The 13,816-nt window shown below is 35.2% G+C and overlaps 1 protein-coding gene across 1 annotated transcript in view; it reads left to right on the forward strand.

Moving 5' to 3' along the window:
- The window catches only part of GPC5 (glypican 5), a 1,215,201-nt gene that overhangs the window by 565,136 nt on the left and 636,249 nt on the right, over window positions 1-13,816 (forward strand). Inside the window, exon 7 of the mRNA XM_081815097.1 lies at window positions 4,115-4,271. Within this exon, the coding sequence (XP_081671223.1) occupies window positions 4,115-4,271 (157 nt within the window). The remainder of the gene's footprint in view (window positions 1-4,114; window positions 4,272-13,816) is intronic.

The following is a 13,816-nucleotide window of genomic DNA, read 5'->3' on the forward strand; positions in this document are numbered from 1 at the left end:
GACCCAGAGAAGGAATATTAAATTTTTTAACATTGTAAATTTTGAAAAATGCTTATAATATGTTCTATATTTTATGAGTCTATGGAATAACTATCCACGTATGTGACAAAATGAAGAGATGATACAGTGGAAATTATTTTGTTTTACTTAAAGACATGTGGGTAAGGCTCCTCTTTGTAAAGAGCTGATTCCCTGGGAAAGAACAGGGGATGATTTCATTGCCTAGTGACCCAAATCATAAAGTTAAAGTTCCCTGCCTACTCTAGAAAAAAAATGAATATTTTATATACATAAGTTTTTGACACTAGATTCCTATTCCTAGATATTCATTTAAAAACGTAATTGGAATACCCTTTTTTAAATCTAGTTTATCGATGGCAAACAGATATTTTGGGGAAGTATTTCTTGACATTATCCTTCAATGTTAATTTTTTGTTTAAAAACTTTTAGATGCTTCCAGGAGCCCAGGAATGAGATTAACTTCTTCTTAAAATTAAAAAGAAAAATAAGTTAGCAAGATCACAAAACTAAACCTTTAGTCTGTTTTTCTTTCCTGATTTTCACATTATTTCCTTTATATTTATTTTACCTATTGCATATTCATGAAGGCCGACTTTGAAATAAGAAATATATACTGAGTACTTTTTAAGAACTAAGACTACGTCTTCTCCTGTGATGTGAATTATATCCTTCAAAATATATATGTGTTTGCATAATATGTATTCAATTAATGTCATTGAATAAATAAGTGAATTCATCTATCAGTCAATAAGTATGAATCCAAAAGCTATTCTAGAATATCATGGCCTTTGAAAATTAGAGTAAAAGTGAAAGCACTTTACTAAATTAGATATAAAGGACATGGAAGACAGAGTAAATTTAATAAATTATTTTCAAATTTCAAATGAAGTCAAGCTTATTTAGGATCTATAATGTGGAAATCCCTCTAGTCATGATTGGGAGTATAAAAATGATGAAATCATGGTCTCGTCTTTGAGAGACTTACCATTAATCAGGAAGGCATGGCATATGCTCAGAAAACTTAATTAAGTGCCTATGAATGGGACACATAGATGTAAAAGATCCGAGAAATACGTATGGAGTGGGACAAGAGTTATTTGAGTTTGAACTTGAGGTTTAAGTATAATATGATGAGTTGAAATAGAGGAAAGGGGGGATTCTATGTGGAAGAAAAACAAGAGTTGGAAATGAGAAGAGTATAAAACAAGCACAAACAAAATTATAGACCTATAAATTCACACAATTTCTGTGTGAAAAGCGAACTGACTGCAGAATCTGGGTGTTGGGGGACTGTGTTTAGACATAATTAACAAAAACAAAAACACAAATTTGACTGCAGCAAAAATTTGAACTTTATTTTCTAGACCTCATTTCCAAACGCATGTCAATGGGTGTTGAGTGAGGGGAAGGGGTAATTTGCTTATGTAAATTTGGAAAATGCGAGGTGACGCTCAACTATTCAACAAGATTGCTTACTGTGAGGTTTCTCAGGAGCCTTCAGTTTGCAGATATCAAGAAGGGGGACCATAGTAGGAATTTCACAAACATTTTGCCATAGGATTTCTTTCTGCGATTTGTCTGTCTGTAGTGATATTTCTCCTCTGGACCCGTGTTGGGAACGAGCAGTTTTTGACAGTTAAGAGTCACAAGGAGCATTAAGGCAGAGAAAGGACATGGTGAAAGTACTGATCTGGGGGAAATAATATGGTGGTAGTATGTGGAGAGACTGACATCCTCTGCAATAAGGGGTTGAGAAGAGAATTTGTAATGATACATGAATAGTGGAGATGAAAGTTTATTTTAAGATCCAAAGCGGTAGAGTACATTTTTAGATCCAATCAACACTGCTTAGAGATGAAGTATTGTAGGAGGAGCTGGAGATAAAGACTTGGGTGTAATTTGTATATGTTTACTAATTACACCCAAGACTAAACAGACTAAAGGTTAGTTTTAGATTGAGAGCACAATCTGTTAAGATGGATTCCCAGAAAGAGACTACGAAGGAAGAACAGAGGTTTCCGTTATTCACGGAAACGTTTATCTTTACTTTCTTGGAAATGTGAGGAGAAAGATGACCAGAGCAAGAAGAAATCAGAATAGTTCAGTCCAAAAAAGTGGGATTTGAATAAGAATCTTGCTGTGAAAAGCTGGTTTTTGTTGATTTGCAAGATAGATTTTATTATAATTGTGAGAATGAAAATGAACATTTGTGGGTGTGTGATGATGGAGAAGTAAGAAAATGAGCGTGGTAAGGCAGAACTTCCATGCAGAGGACACAGAGATACTGAGCCTATTAGAGGGACATTGGATTATTGGGAACCTGGACGTATGGGTCGGTTGGAATTTTGAATATTTTTTGATGAGTTGATACAGGAAATGGTGATTATGTCACATGTTCAGGGACTTGGAAAACAATGAGAGGGATTGTAAAGAGGCAGAGAAACTGAAAAGTGAAGAAAAGGTAAAATCCGATAGCTTGTTTCCCAGGGGTATGATCTTCTCAGTGAGGTGGTGTCTTGTGGAATATTAAACTCTTGTTTGGAGAAATATGCTAGAGAATCAGGGGAGACTTCTTTTTAAATTTAACACCTAGTAACACATTTAGGAAATGATAATAAATAGAAATAAGTTCTGATGAGAATTTTTTAATTATTATCAAATTGTTTTACCATTTCATTTTTGTTAGGGAAAATTAATCTTAAAGAATTGTAGTATTTCGGGGTACCTGGGTGGCTCCGTTGGTTCTGGGATCGAGCCCCGCATCGGGCTCCCTGCTCAGCGAGCAGTCTGCTTCTCCCTCTCTCTCCCTCTGCCCCTCTCCCCCTCTTGTGCTCGCTCTTTCTCAAATAAATAAATAAAATCTTTAAAATTTTTTTAAATTAAAAAAGAGTTGTATTATTTCACAATTTATGACCTAATTGTATTTTTAATTTTGAAAGCTTATAAATTGTCAAAGTCCAGTTGCTTTAATGTAAGTGTTTTTTAAATGCTAAACATGTTCATCTTAGTTGTACTGAGGATATTTCACCCTATGTTTTTCAATTTGAAGTATTATCCTTGGGCTGTGTGTTTCATTATTGTCTGCTAATCCACACTATTATCTAGACAATCTCTTAGAAGTAACAACCCTAATACTTTCATAAAGCACCCTGAAAATGTACAGGCCCATTAAGTGTTCAGCAGGGGTACATTTCATTCATAATATAGCAGTACCCTCTAGTGCTCATGTTTGGTCATGTGTTCTCCAAAACTGCCTTACAAGGGTATATGTCACCTACTGAATCATTTTACTCAGGTTTAGCTTTAAGTGAAATATTCTATTATTCATAAAATCACCTTCTGGAAAAGGAGCTCAGGTATTTCCAATATTATTCAAAAATATTACCAATACTTTTGTGCTGTAGGGGAAAATGGCTCTTCCATCTATTTTGCTCATGTAAGTAAATGAAATGCTTGAGAACAAAGAACCAAGAAGTTGGTTAAATTTCTTAAGTGATTTGTAGAAATGGAAGTAGGATCTAAACCTTTTGTTCCAAGGTTCAGTTCTGTGCCATATGCATTGGACGATGCATCTGATCCAAGAAAGTTTAAAGCTATAAATGTATATGTCCAAAATTCTTCATTCTTTTAGCGGAAATGTTTCTTGAAGAATCTTACTCTGTTTTCAGAAGTTTTGGATTGTTGGCTTACAGCACAGCACAGTAGTACGGCCAACATACTGCAAAGGGAGTTGTGTTGTATTGAAATTTGATTTACCGTGCTTAAACATGTTAATTCAGAACGAAAGGAATCTCCAGCCAAACTATCCATGAGCAAGAAGGCCTGGCTTATTTGCTTTCCAAAGCCTCAACCCAAGCTTGATCACTGAGTTTATACGCAGACTGTAGATCTGCGTAGCTGTAAGACTTTGACCATTACTTACTCTTATTTTGGTAGTTTTAATTTTTATTACAGACTTGATTTGGTCAGGTATTCTCACCAAGATAGTAGAGCCACATAAGAAAATAATTCTAATTTCTACAGATGTTTCTGAATAGCTTCCTCAGGTGATTTGAGTTTGCTATTAATAAATGTTTTTGGTATCCATATTTAGTTGTTACAGGGTAGGTCACCCAAACCCAACAAGTGGGAGCTCCAGATGGGCAGTGGCGGTGGAATGGTTGAACAGGTCAGCGGGGACTGTGATGATGAAGATGGTTGTGGTGGATCAGGAAGTGGAGAAGTCAAGAGGACACTAAAAATCACAGACTGTAAGTGTATGATTCCAACACCACTTCTAAAGAATGAATTTTGAAGTATAATTGAGGATAATTATTACTATGAATGCAAAGGAATAAGGGCAGTGAGTTCAGAAGCATGCAAAAGGAATTGGAAAGGACAATGGACCCATTTTCAGTTATTCAGGACATGTATTCTTGGGGGTGTTGTTTATTTTTAACTAATGGCTTTCAATGGAAATGACTTTTTTTTTTTTTCTGTGAAAGATTTGTGAATGACCAGTTCTGAGAATTAAAGGTTCTAAAGTCGGATAATCCTCAGGGCTTGAAATAACTAGCAGGGTGGCTATTAGATGTATATTGGTAAATAATGTGAAATCAGGATGGGTAAACTCTACTAAATAATCAAATTCAGCAACTTCATTATATTGCGCCATTCTGTAGGAGATATCTTACTAGGTTTTCATCATAGTTGAATTACAAAAAAAATTGGTTAAATATGGGGTTATTTATAATGAAAAACTACTTGGATTTAACTCTTATGAATTCATTCTTCCCAAAAACTCTCACCAATTATTCGCCTCATTTTGATTGTATGGGTTTGAAAACCATTTCCAGTATTGCTGGACTGGTCACCACCACACAAGATGGAACTTCCAAATGATAACAACAACAAATCACCAGATGAATTTCGTTTTCTTTTCTTCACTTTACAAAATGAGGAATATTGTCTCTTCCTTGTTACGCACATGCAGATGTTCACATGGGCAAGACAAACAAAGCTATCAACTGAGAAAGCAGTGTGCAAGTTGTACCCAGGGCAGCTAACTTTCAGCTCTTCATTTTTCTGAGGTCATACCCAAAGGTGATTACTTTATAAAGTAATTTTCTGGACGTGTGCAGCCCTATCTGGAGGCTGGTCGGATAGTCTCCCTCTAGATCACAAAGGGCTGCTTTGGAACTGTTAGATGTTTCCTTTCATGACTTTGGTGGGAGAAGAATTCATTTACTTTTCACTTCTTGTAGTGAATTTAGAACACTACACATGCTTCAAGCATCAATACCCCATTCTTTCTAGGATCTTGTTTTGTGTTTAAAGGAATGAAAGCCACAGAGGTGCAAAATCCAAAGGGCAATTAATATAAAGAAATATGTTTTCCTGTTAGACACAAAGAGAAAGTAAATAGATGGGGTTTAATACACTGGAGCAGCAATTGAACAAAAGGTCGCAAAAATTTCTTGATGTATTAATGCAATTTCCTAGTGAAAATTGAGTATCTTCTACTTGTGTAGGAGCAGGTAAGGATATGTGTTTTATTATTGGTATTAATATAGTTGATCAGATTGATTCTTCTGTTTTCTATATTTTGCTGTTTAGGCCAAAACAATAAAAAGGGAAGAAGTAGAAAATGCAAATAAAATGGTTTTCTAGAAAAAAAAAAATTATTCTTACTAAGAGTTGAAATGTCCTCCATTGTATTTTGGAATTATGATACTTATCTATTAGGTTAGTATTAGTTAATCTTTCATTTTCATTTTATCTTGAGTATTTATATGTATCATAATTTCATTGCCATTTGAATATTAGGGTTTTAAGGAATAAACATTGATATAAAAATAGTTTAGGTTGAAATTTCATCTATAAATTATGTGTGTGTGTAAGTGTAGAATTAGCATTTTTATAGGGATTTTTTTCACTCTTGGATTTATTTGTAAGCTCAAGAACTCATTATGTATTAATAGATAACTCTTGTTTTATTTCACAAGAGAAGTAGAGACAGTAGAGGATATTTAACTACTAATAATTTTCTCACAAAACCATACTTGTCAAGGTGGCAAGAATGCATTTTTACTTCAAAATCCTGTTTTCAATTATTACTGATATGGACAGGTGTGGTACAGGAACTATCCATCAGAATTGGAGAGATTTAAGATTTAGATGGTTTTCAGCAACTCCAGGCAAACATTTAAAAAAACCTACACCTGCTGTAAGTGGGTTGCTTCTCATGTTTCTCAGAGTTTATAGCTGTTACCTTTCAATTTTTAATAAGTGGTTAGGAAACCACTGTGGATAGTAGGCTGAAATAAACAGGGACAGAGAAAGTAGCAAAGCATAGGTCACATTTCTGTTTTTATAAAGCACTATACTTTCTGTGTGTTTGGCTCGTTTGATATATTGCTAAAGCAAGCTAAGACATAGTTTTGGATGGTCTTAATGACTTAAAACTCATGTGCTCTAGCAAGATTACCTGGTGTTGTTTGTGTAAAGAACTTGAAATGCACTACTATTTCTTCTGTACACTGATGTTATTCTTTATTAAAAAAAACAAAAACGTAACTAGAATACAGTTCATTTGTCACCTCAAAAATGTCTCATTAAAAATAGTTACACATACGTGTATGTATGTATTTATAGCCATATATATACGATTACATGAAATAATACTGTGTTCTGCAAATTAGATTTTGCTCCATTTATGAAAATTTTCAAAGTTGATGAATATTTTGCTAATTATCACCTGACCTGATGTTCTGTCTGCTTTTGTTCATGTTTATTTCAGATAACAGAGGGATCGATACACTTTAAAGTGCAAAGTTTTACCATCAAAATATTTATATACTTTTTAGGTATGATTTTGTTTTCATCACCGATGGTATCAAATAATTTAACAAATGTTTAGCTTTTAAAACTACCTGATGGAGGGGCGCCTGGGTGGCTCAGTTGGTTAAGCGACTGCCTTCGGCTCAGGTCATGATCCTGGAGTCCCTGGATCGAGTCCCGCATCGGGCTCCCTGCTCAGCAGGGAGCCTGCTTCTCCCTCTGACCCTCACCCCTCTCATGTGCTCTCTCTCTTTCTCTCTGTCTCAAATAAATAAATAAAATCTTTAAAATAAAAAAAAAAACTACCTGATGACTATCAGTTATCAAATGAGAGCTGGCATGTTTCTTATAAAAAGCAGCTGTCTATACTGTGCAGTGTTTACTCTTAGGAAACTGAAAACATTTTCCTATTTCAGTAAGATGATTTAAAACTCCCAAACTTCTAGAAACTTAACTCTGTATTTTTTTATCATATTGAATTTGGCTTATTTGTGTAGGAGTGGTTATTTCACTAGTAACCTGGAATTACAGGATCTAAATGGCTTTGAACCTTCATTTTGTCTCACCTCTGACACTCACTCTCCTTTCAAAGTCGCTCATTGACGCGGGTTCTAAACACCAGTGGAAAAAAACAAGTTCTGTTCTTGTAACCAGGCAGAGCAGACCTGTGGACACTATCATCAATACTTTTCAACTACTTGACTATTCTAATATCCTCCAATTCTGATAGTTTCAAATGAAAACAACCCAGAATGCCACTAAAAAACAGGTTGTCGCAAAACCATTTCCTGTATAGTTTTAGGATAGTAGCATTGCTTGCAATTCTCATGTGATAATATAATTTCAGTTTCATTTAAAAAAAACAAAGAATATGTAACCTGTGACCAAATTCATTTTGATACAGTGGTTTACACCGATAACTAAGGCAAAATGAATTTGACCACAAGTTGATTCAGATACAATACATTCAAGAAGAGTAGGGTGATTTTCAGTCTTCCAGTTGTTCGAGATAATTTCTATTGTCATATTCATTATGGCTCATATAATGTTATATAGTGTGGTTAGCAGTTTTAAAAATAATTTTATTTTAGCTGAGTAACTGTAAGTGACAACAAAGATCGTTAAATGTGTGTTCAGATGACTTTTGTCCTAGTGGTGCTCTCAGCATGCCTCTGGAGAAGGGTCATTGTGTGGGCTCCTTCAGAAGGACTGTTAGCCATTAGGTTTCTTATTTCATGAGCTACTCTTCCTCTTCTCATTTATGGGTTTTCACCATCAACCCAAATTCTAAGTATTTGAAGAATCCAGGACTCAGTTCTCAAACCTTGTGTCATCTCTGTTCTCATGATTCCCTGTTCCACAAACTGCTAACTGTATCATAAGAAGAGTAGGGATATGGTACCAGTCATTGATAGCACCATCCAGTTTATGAAATACTCCCCTGTGTTTTATCTCAGGAGGTAAGCTTACGCATACTGGAAGTATTCAACATAATGGAGATCAATTTGGAATCAGAAGGGTAATACATCGAAATATAAAGTTACTAGATCTGGAATGAAATTTTGGTTCACCTTCTGTAGCCAAAAGTAAATAGTTTATATTGGCTTTGGACTTGTCACTTAGTAATTAACCTTAGAGCAGCTTCTAACAAATGCATCTACAGCATGGTACTAACAATGACCTTGGAAGAGTCTAGTGCATTCCGTGTGCATGGTAAAGTGAAAATAATACATTGTTAACCACTGAAGAATAAAGGTTGCTGATTTATTTAATAATGCAGGATTATACAGCAAGTGAAAATTCTTGGCTTCCTCAAACTTATTTTCACCATAAATCGCCTTTATTTCAAAATCTCAGGCATAGAGGTCAGGGAGAACTGAAAAAAAAAATTACAAGTGGCATTTTCTTTAGAAAATGCAATCTTTATTTTTCTCTCCAGAATTACTAAAATTATGTAATTATTCATTTTGTAGAAATTATTTTATATTATCTGCTGATGATTTTTCTTTCCAATATAAATTATGTCAAACAGATAATGCAAGCATGTATTTGTTTACATTATTAATAGTTCCAAAAGGGACACCTGGGTGGCTCAGTCAGTTAAAGGGTCCAACTAATGATTTCTGCTCAGGTCATGATCTCAGGGTCATGGGATCGAGCCCCGTATGGGGCGCCATGCTGAGCACGAAGCCAACTTAATATTCTGCTTGAGATTCCCTCTGCCCCTCCCCATTCTCTCTCTCTCTTTCTCTCAAATAAATAATCTTTGAAATATAGTTCCAAAAGAATAATAGTTCCAAATAAGCACATTAAAAGTATGTGCATTCTTTCTAACATTAAATTCTCATCAAATTCAGTTAAAATAAATTGTATTTAGTTTACTTTGCAAAGTGAGATAAATTACCTTTTAATATATTATCCTCCATATAATTTCTTGTATGTAAACTTTATATAAACTTTATATGTAAACTTTCATTTACTGAAAATAATTAAGGTGCTTATGTGTTTTACTTTATTCAGTGATGCTAAAAATAAATCCTCTTTATAAGGTTATCTAGAGTCAAACCTTTGTGACACAGTTAAAATAATCTTGAATAATGACCATACACTTTAAAGTACATTTACAGTGCCTAATACTGAAGGATCATGATAAAGCCATTAAAAATGTCACAAAGAAACCCTTCTTACTTCTGTTCAATGTTCAAAATTATAAACACTTTGAAATTGTCACCTACTACAGTTTCTATGCTACTGATAAAAATTATACTAAAAAGAAATGAAATAGATATCTAAGATAAATATATTTTAATTAAGATGTGATCACTATGAATATTATTCTGATTATACACGTTCATTTTGGTTTCTAAATAATTGAGCCTCATCCTGGCTGTTTGATATTTTGTTAACAAGATCGTGTAATGGAATCTGGATACCTAATGAATCATCTAAAATCATCGTTCATTCTGTTGAAAAGTTATACATCACATTCATGGAATTAAATAATAGAATTGAAACGAGGGCTTGTCCTTGAATGTCTGCGGAATGATTTCCATTGCTTCAGCTAAGACACAGAGCTGATGTGAAATCACTGAGGGGATGAGGGAAGACTTATTAATTAAAGCTTATGAAGCCTCCTAGCATGCATCCCAGATCAACAGCTATTCTGCACATCTCATAACTAAATCTGTACCATGCTAGAGGACATAAGAAAAAGAAGTTGTGGTCTCTTTGAACTAGCACAATGCTCAATATGACTGTATGACCAATACAGGAAGTAAAGAATGAAAATTTAAGAAAATATTACCAGATACATTTTATCATGGCTTACCTAAAGTCATGTGACTGTCAGTAAACCCAGAAACAAATAACATTTCTACCCAGGTCTATTTTAATAGATTTCTGTTGCAGATAAACAGAATGGTTATGAAATTGTGACATTCTCAGTCAGGATTCATTGATAACATGGATCACGTAGAAACAAGTCAAGTATACTTTCAGCTCTTTAATGACTTCCATACCATTAAATAAGTACAAAAAGTATTTCATATAGGTTTTTGGCTGATTAAACGCCTAACTATAATATAAACAACAGAGCATGTGACCTGGGCCCAGAGCTTCTCAAAGTCGCTTGTGTATACAGAGCACTTGGGATCCTTGTTCAAAAGCTGAGTATGATACAGGAGGTCTGAAGTGGAGCATTACTTACATGCTTCTACTTGATGCTGTTGCTGCTGGTCTAAGGACCGTTCCTTCTGAACAAAAATGCATGCCCTTATTTACTACATACCTTATTTATTAGTATCTCTAAGTCTCTATTAAAGTAGCATGAACTCTTATAAAACACCATCTACATTTATATATTAGCATACCAAGGCAGCGTCATATACACGAAGGCATTAGGGACTACAACAATGAGACATAATATGACTTACTCTGTGTGATTTTTGGTATCAGTCTGTTTGATTGTTTTTAGCCATGGGTTACTTCCTAAACCAAAGGAGAACAACTTCCATCTTTTCTTAGGGTCTGAAGCCTTCCAGTTTGGACCAGTGCCTCTGGTATGTCAGCAGAAATGTTTCACTTTTAACTCTACCAGTTTGTGATGAACTTTGAAGAAATATCTTGCACAATCCCCTGAATCATGCTAAATTCCAACAGAGATAAATCAAAGTTTTATGTGAACTAAGAGAAAGGAGAGAGACTATCTAAATGGGGCAATCAGAAAATATGGCATAGAGGAGACAGGAAAAGGGCCATCTGAAAAAAGAAATTGATGGTGATGTTTATGAGAAAATGGCATTTCAGAGGGTGGGTGCATGATTTAGTTTTGGCTCTTGACAATAGGGAAGAAGAAAGTATCCTCTGAAGAGCAAGCATGGTGAACAAAGACCGGGGAGTTGTGAGGAGAGGGGGAAGAAGGAGCATGCTTAAGAGGAACAACATTATTCAAATGGCTTGAAAAAACATTGGAAGTCTAAAAATGTGGATTAAAAATGTTACAATGGATTCTGAATTCAAGAGTAGAGAGTTTGTATTTCATTTTTTAGGCAAAGAGGATTGATTACAAGTTTTTCTGTGTGGTCATTTTGTTTGAGTGTACAGTTTTTTTTTAAAGATGTTATTTATTTGAGAGCGAGCGCACAAGTCGGGGGCATGGCAGGAGAGGGAGAAGCTGACTCCCTGTTGAGCAGGGAGCCTCCTGGGACTTGATCCCAGGACCCTGAGGTCATGACCTGAGCCAAAGGCAGTGGGCTTAACCCACTGAGCCACCCAGGTGCCCCGAGTGTTACTTTTACTAGCAATACAGTGAACTGGTTAAAAAAATAAAAGTGTAAATGAAGTGTATATTGCACAATTGCACAAGGTGATTTACCACTTACCTTGAACAAGTAATTGTTCCGTGCCTAAATTTCCTTAAGATGGGGGTAATGAGGGGCACCTGGGTGGCTCAGTCGTTAAGCGTCTGCCTTCGGCTCAGGTCGTGATCCTGGAGTCCCGGGATCGAGTCCCACATCGGGCTCCCTGCTCAGCAGGGAGTCCGCTTCTCCCTCTGACCCTCCCCCCCTCATGTGCTCTCTCTCTCATTCTCTCTCTCAAATAAATAAAATCTTAAAAAAAAAAAAAAAAGATGGGGGTAATGATAGTACTCTCCAGGAAACATCCTTATGAGGATTACATCACCTAATCCACACAGCATTACAAAAGTGGCCAATCCATCCCCACGCACCTAAACAAAAAAAGTTGTTGGGTAAAATACGTACAAAGATTTTCTTAAATGTTTCCATGAACCGGCAAAAAAGAAAGGAATACTCCGTATAACCGGGTGAAGTCATAACAATAATATAGAGATAAATGTAGATATACAGAGATAGATAGAGATAGAGAAAAATCTGTAATTATACACACATACTCACACATGCACAGTTTAAGGAAAATAATAAAATGAATTTGTTCCACCAGTCTAAAAAATAGAATATCTCCATAACTTTGTGTGCCTCTCTCTGAACACATTCCACTCTGAGAGTTTACCATGATCATAAATTATGTAAAAATCGTTGCCTTTTTCTCTTTTTAGAGTTTTAAGCATCAAGATAGGCATTCACAAACAATATATTGCTGGGTTTTGCACTTTATACAAATGGAATCATGTAGTTTTTGTTGTTATGTGGTATGCTCCTTTCTCTTAAATATTAGGTTTTTGGGTGTGCGTGGGTGGCTCAGTCGTTAAGCGTCTGCCTTCGGCTCAGGTCGTGATCCCAGGGTCCTGGGATCGAGCCCCACATCGGGCTCCCTGCTAGGCAGGAAGCCTACTTCTCTCTCTCTCACTTCCCCTGCTTGTGTTCCCTCTCTCACTGTGTCTCTCTCTGTCAAATAAATAAATAAAATCTTAAAAAAAAAAATTAGGTTTTTGAAGTTCATCCATGTTGATGGGTTTAGATGTACTCATTAGCTTACCAAGGTCTAGTATTCTAGTTATGGATACACACACTCATTTGTTTATTCTATTGTTTATGGGTATTGGAGTTGACTTCAGTGTTTGGATATTGTGAATTTTGTTGCTTAAACCATCTTGAACATATCTCTGGATATACATGTATAAGAGCCTCTGCAGTGTATACCTAGAAGTATCATGACAATCTCTCAAAGCAAAGCACGCATACGTTGAGCCTTACTAGGAAATGTCAGACTGCTTTACAGGGTGATTGTGTCAAATTTATATTCTTACCGGCAATAAATAAGAGTTCATTATTTATTGCTCCCCATTTTTGCAAACACTTTTTTCCCCATTTTCACTACTTTTATGTATCTGTCCAAAGAATGGAAGTGGGACAGTATGTTTTCCAATATTAATTTCTATTACCATGATAATTCATTGAAATGTGCATTTTTCATAGGTATATGAAATTCCTCATTGACTTACTCATCTGAAATTTCTTGTATATCATTTTCTCTATTCTATAAGGTTATTTATCTTCTTTGACAGACTCTCAGGACAAAAGTCAACTTCAGTGATCTAGTTATCTATTTTGACTATGATCTTCAGGAAAGGCAGGATAGATTCTTGAATATTTCTTTTTATTTAATTGGTAACCTCCCTGTCTTTCTCAGAAGGTGACCAATTTTTTTTAGAGAATATCTTAAAATCAGTTTTAAAAACATTTGTGATTCTTATCCTTATCAAAGTCCAGATTGTCCCACATTTTGCCAATTGGCCTTTCTCCGATTTGGCTCTTGAGTTCTTTTGATGTGATCCTTAAAGTCTTTGCCAGTTTCATGGTTGTATAGCATAAGAAAATATTCCAAATGGAGTTTATTCTTTATCTGTCACAGACATGGAATCAGTCATTTTTATGTGATCCTTGGTTTGTTTTCATAAGAAACAGTATTCTTATGGCCACAATCTAGGCGTAAGACAGGATTCTTTTTTTTTTCTGTCACTTTTTAAAAAGTTTTTATTGTTATGTTAATCACCATA

Source organism: Leptonychotes weddellii, chromosome 3 (genome assembly GCF_054177405.1).
Source record: "Leptonychotes weddellii isolate Sample4059 chromosome 3, ASM5417740v2, whole genome shotgun sequence".
NCBI lineage: Eukaryota > Metazoa > Chordata > Mammalia > Carnivora > Phocidae > Leptonychotes > Leptonychotes weddellii.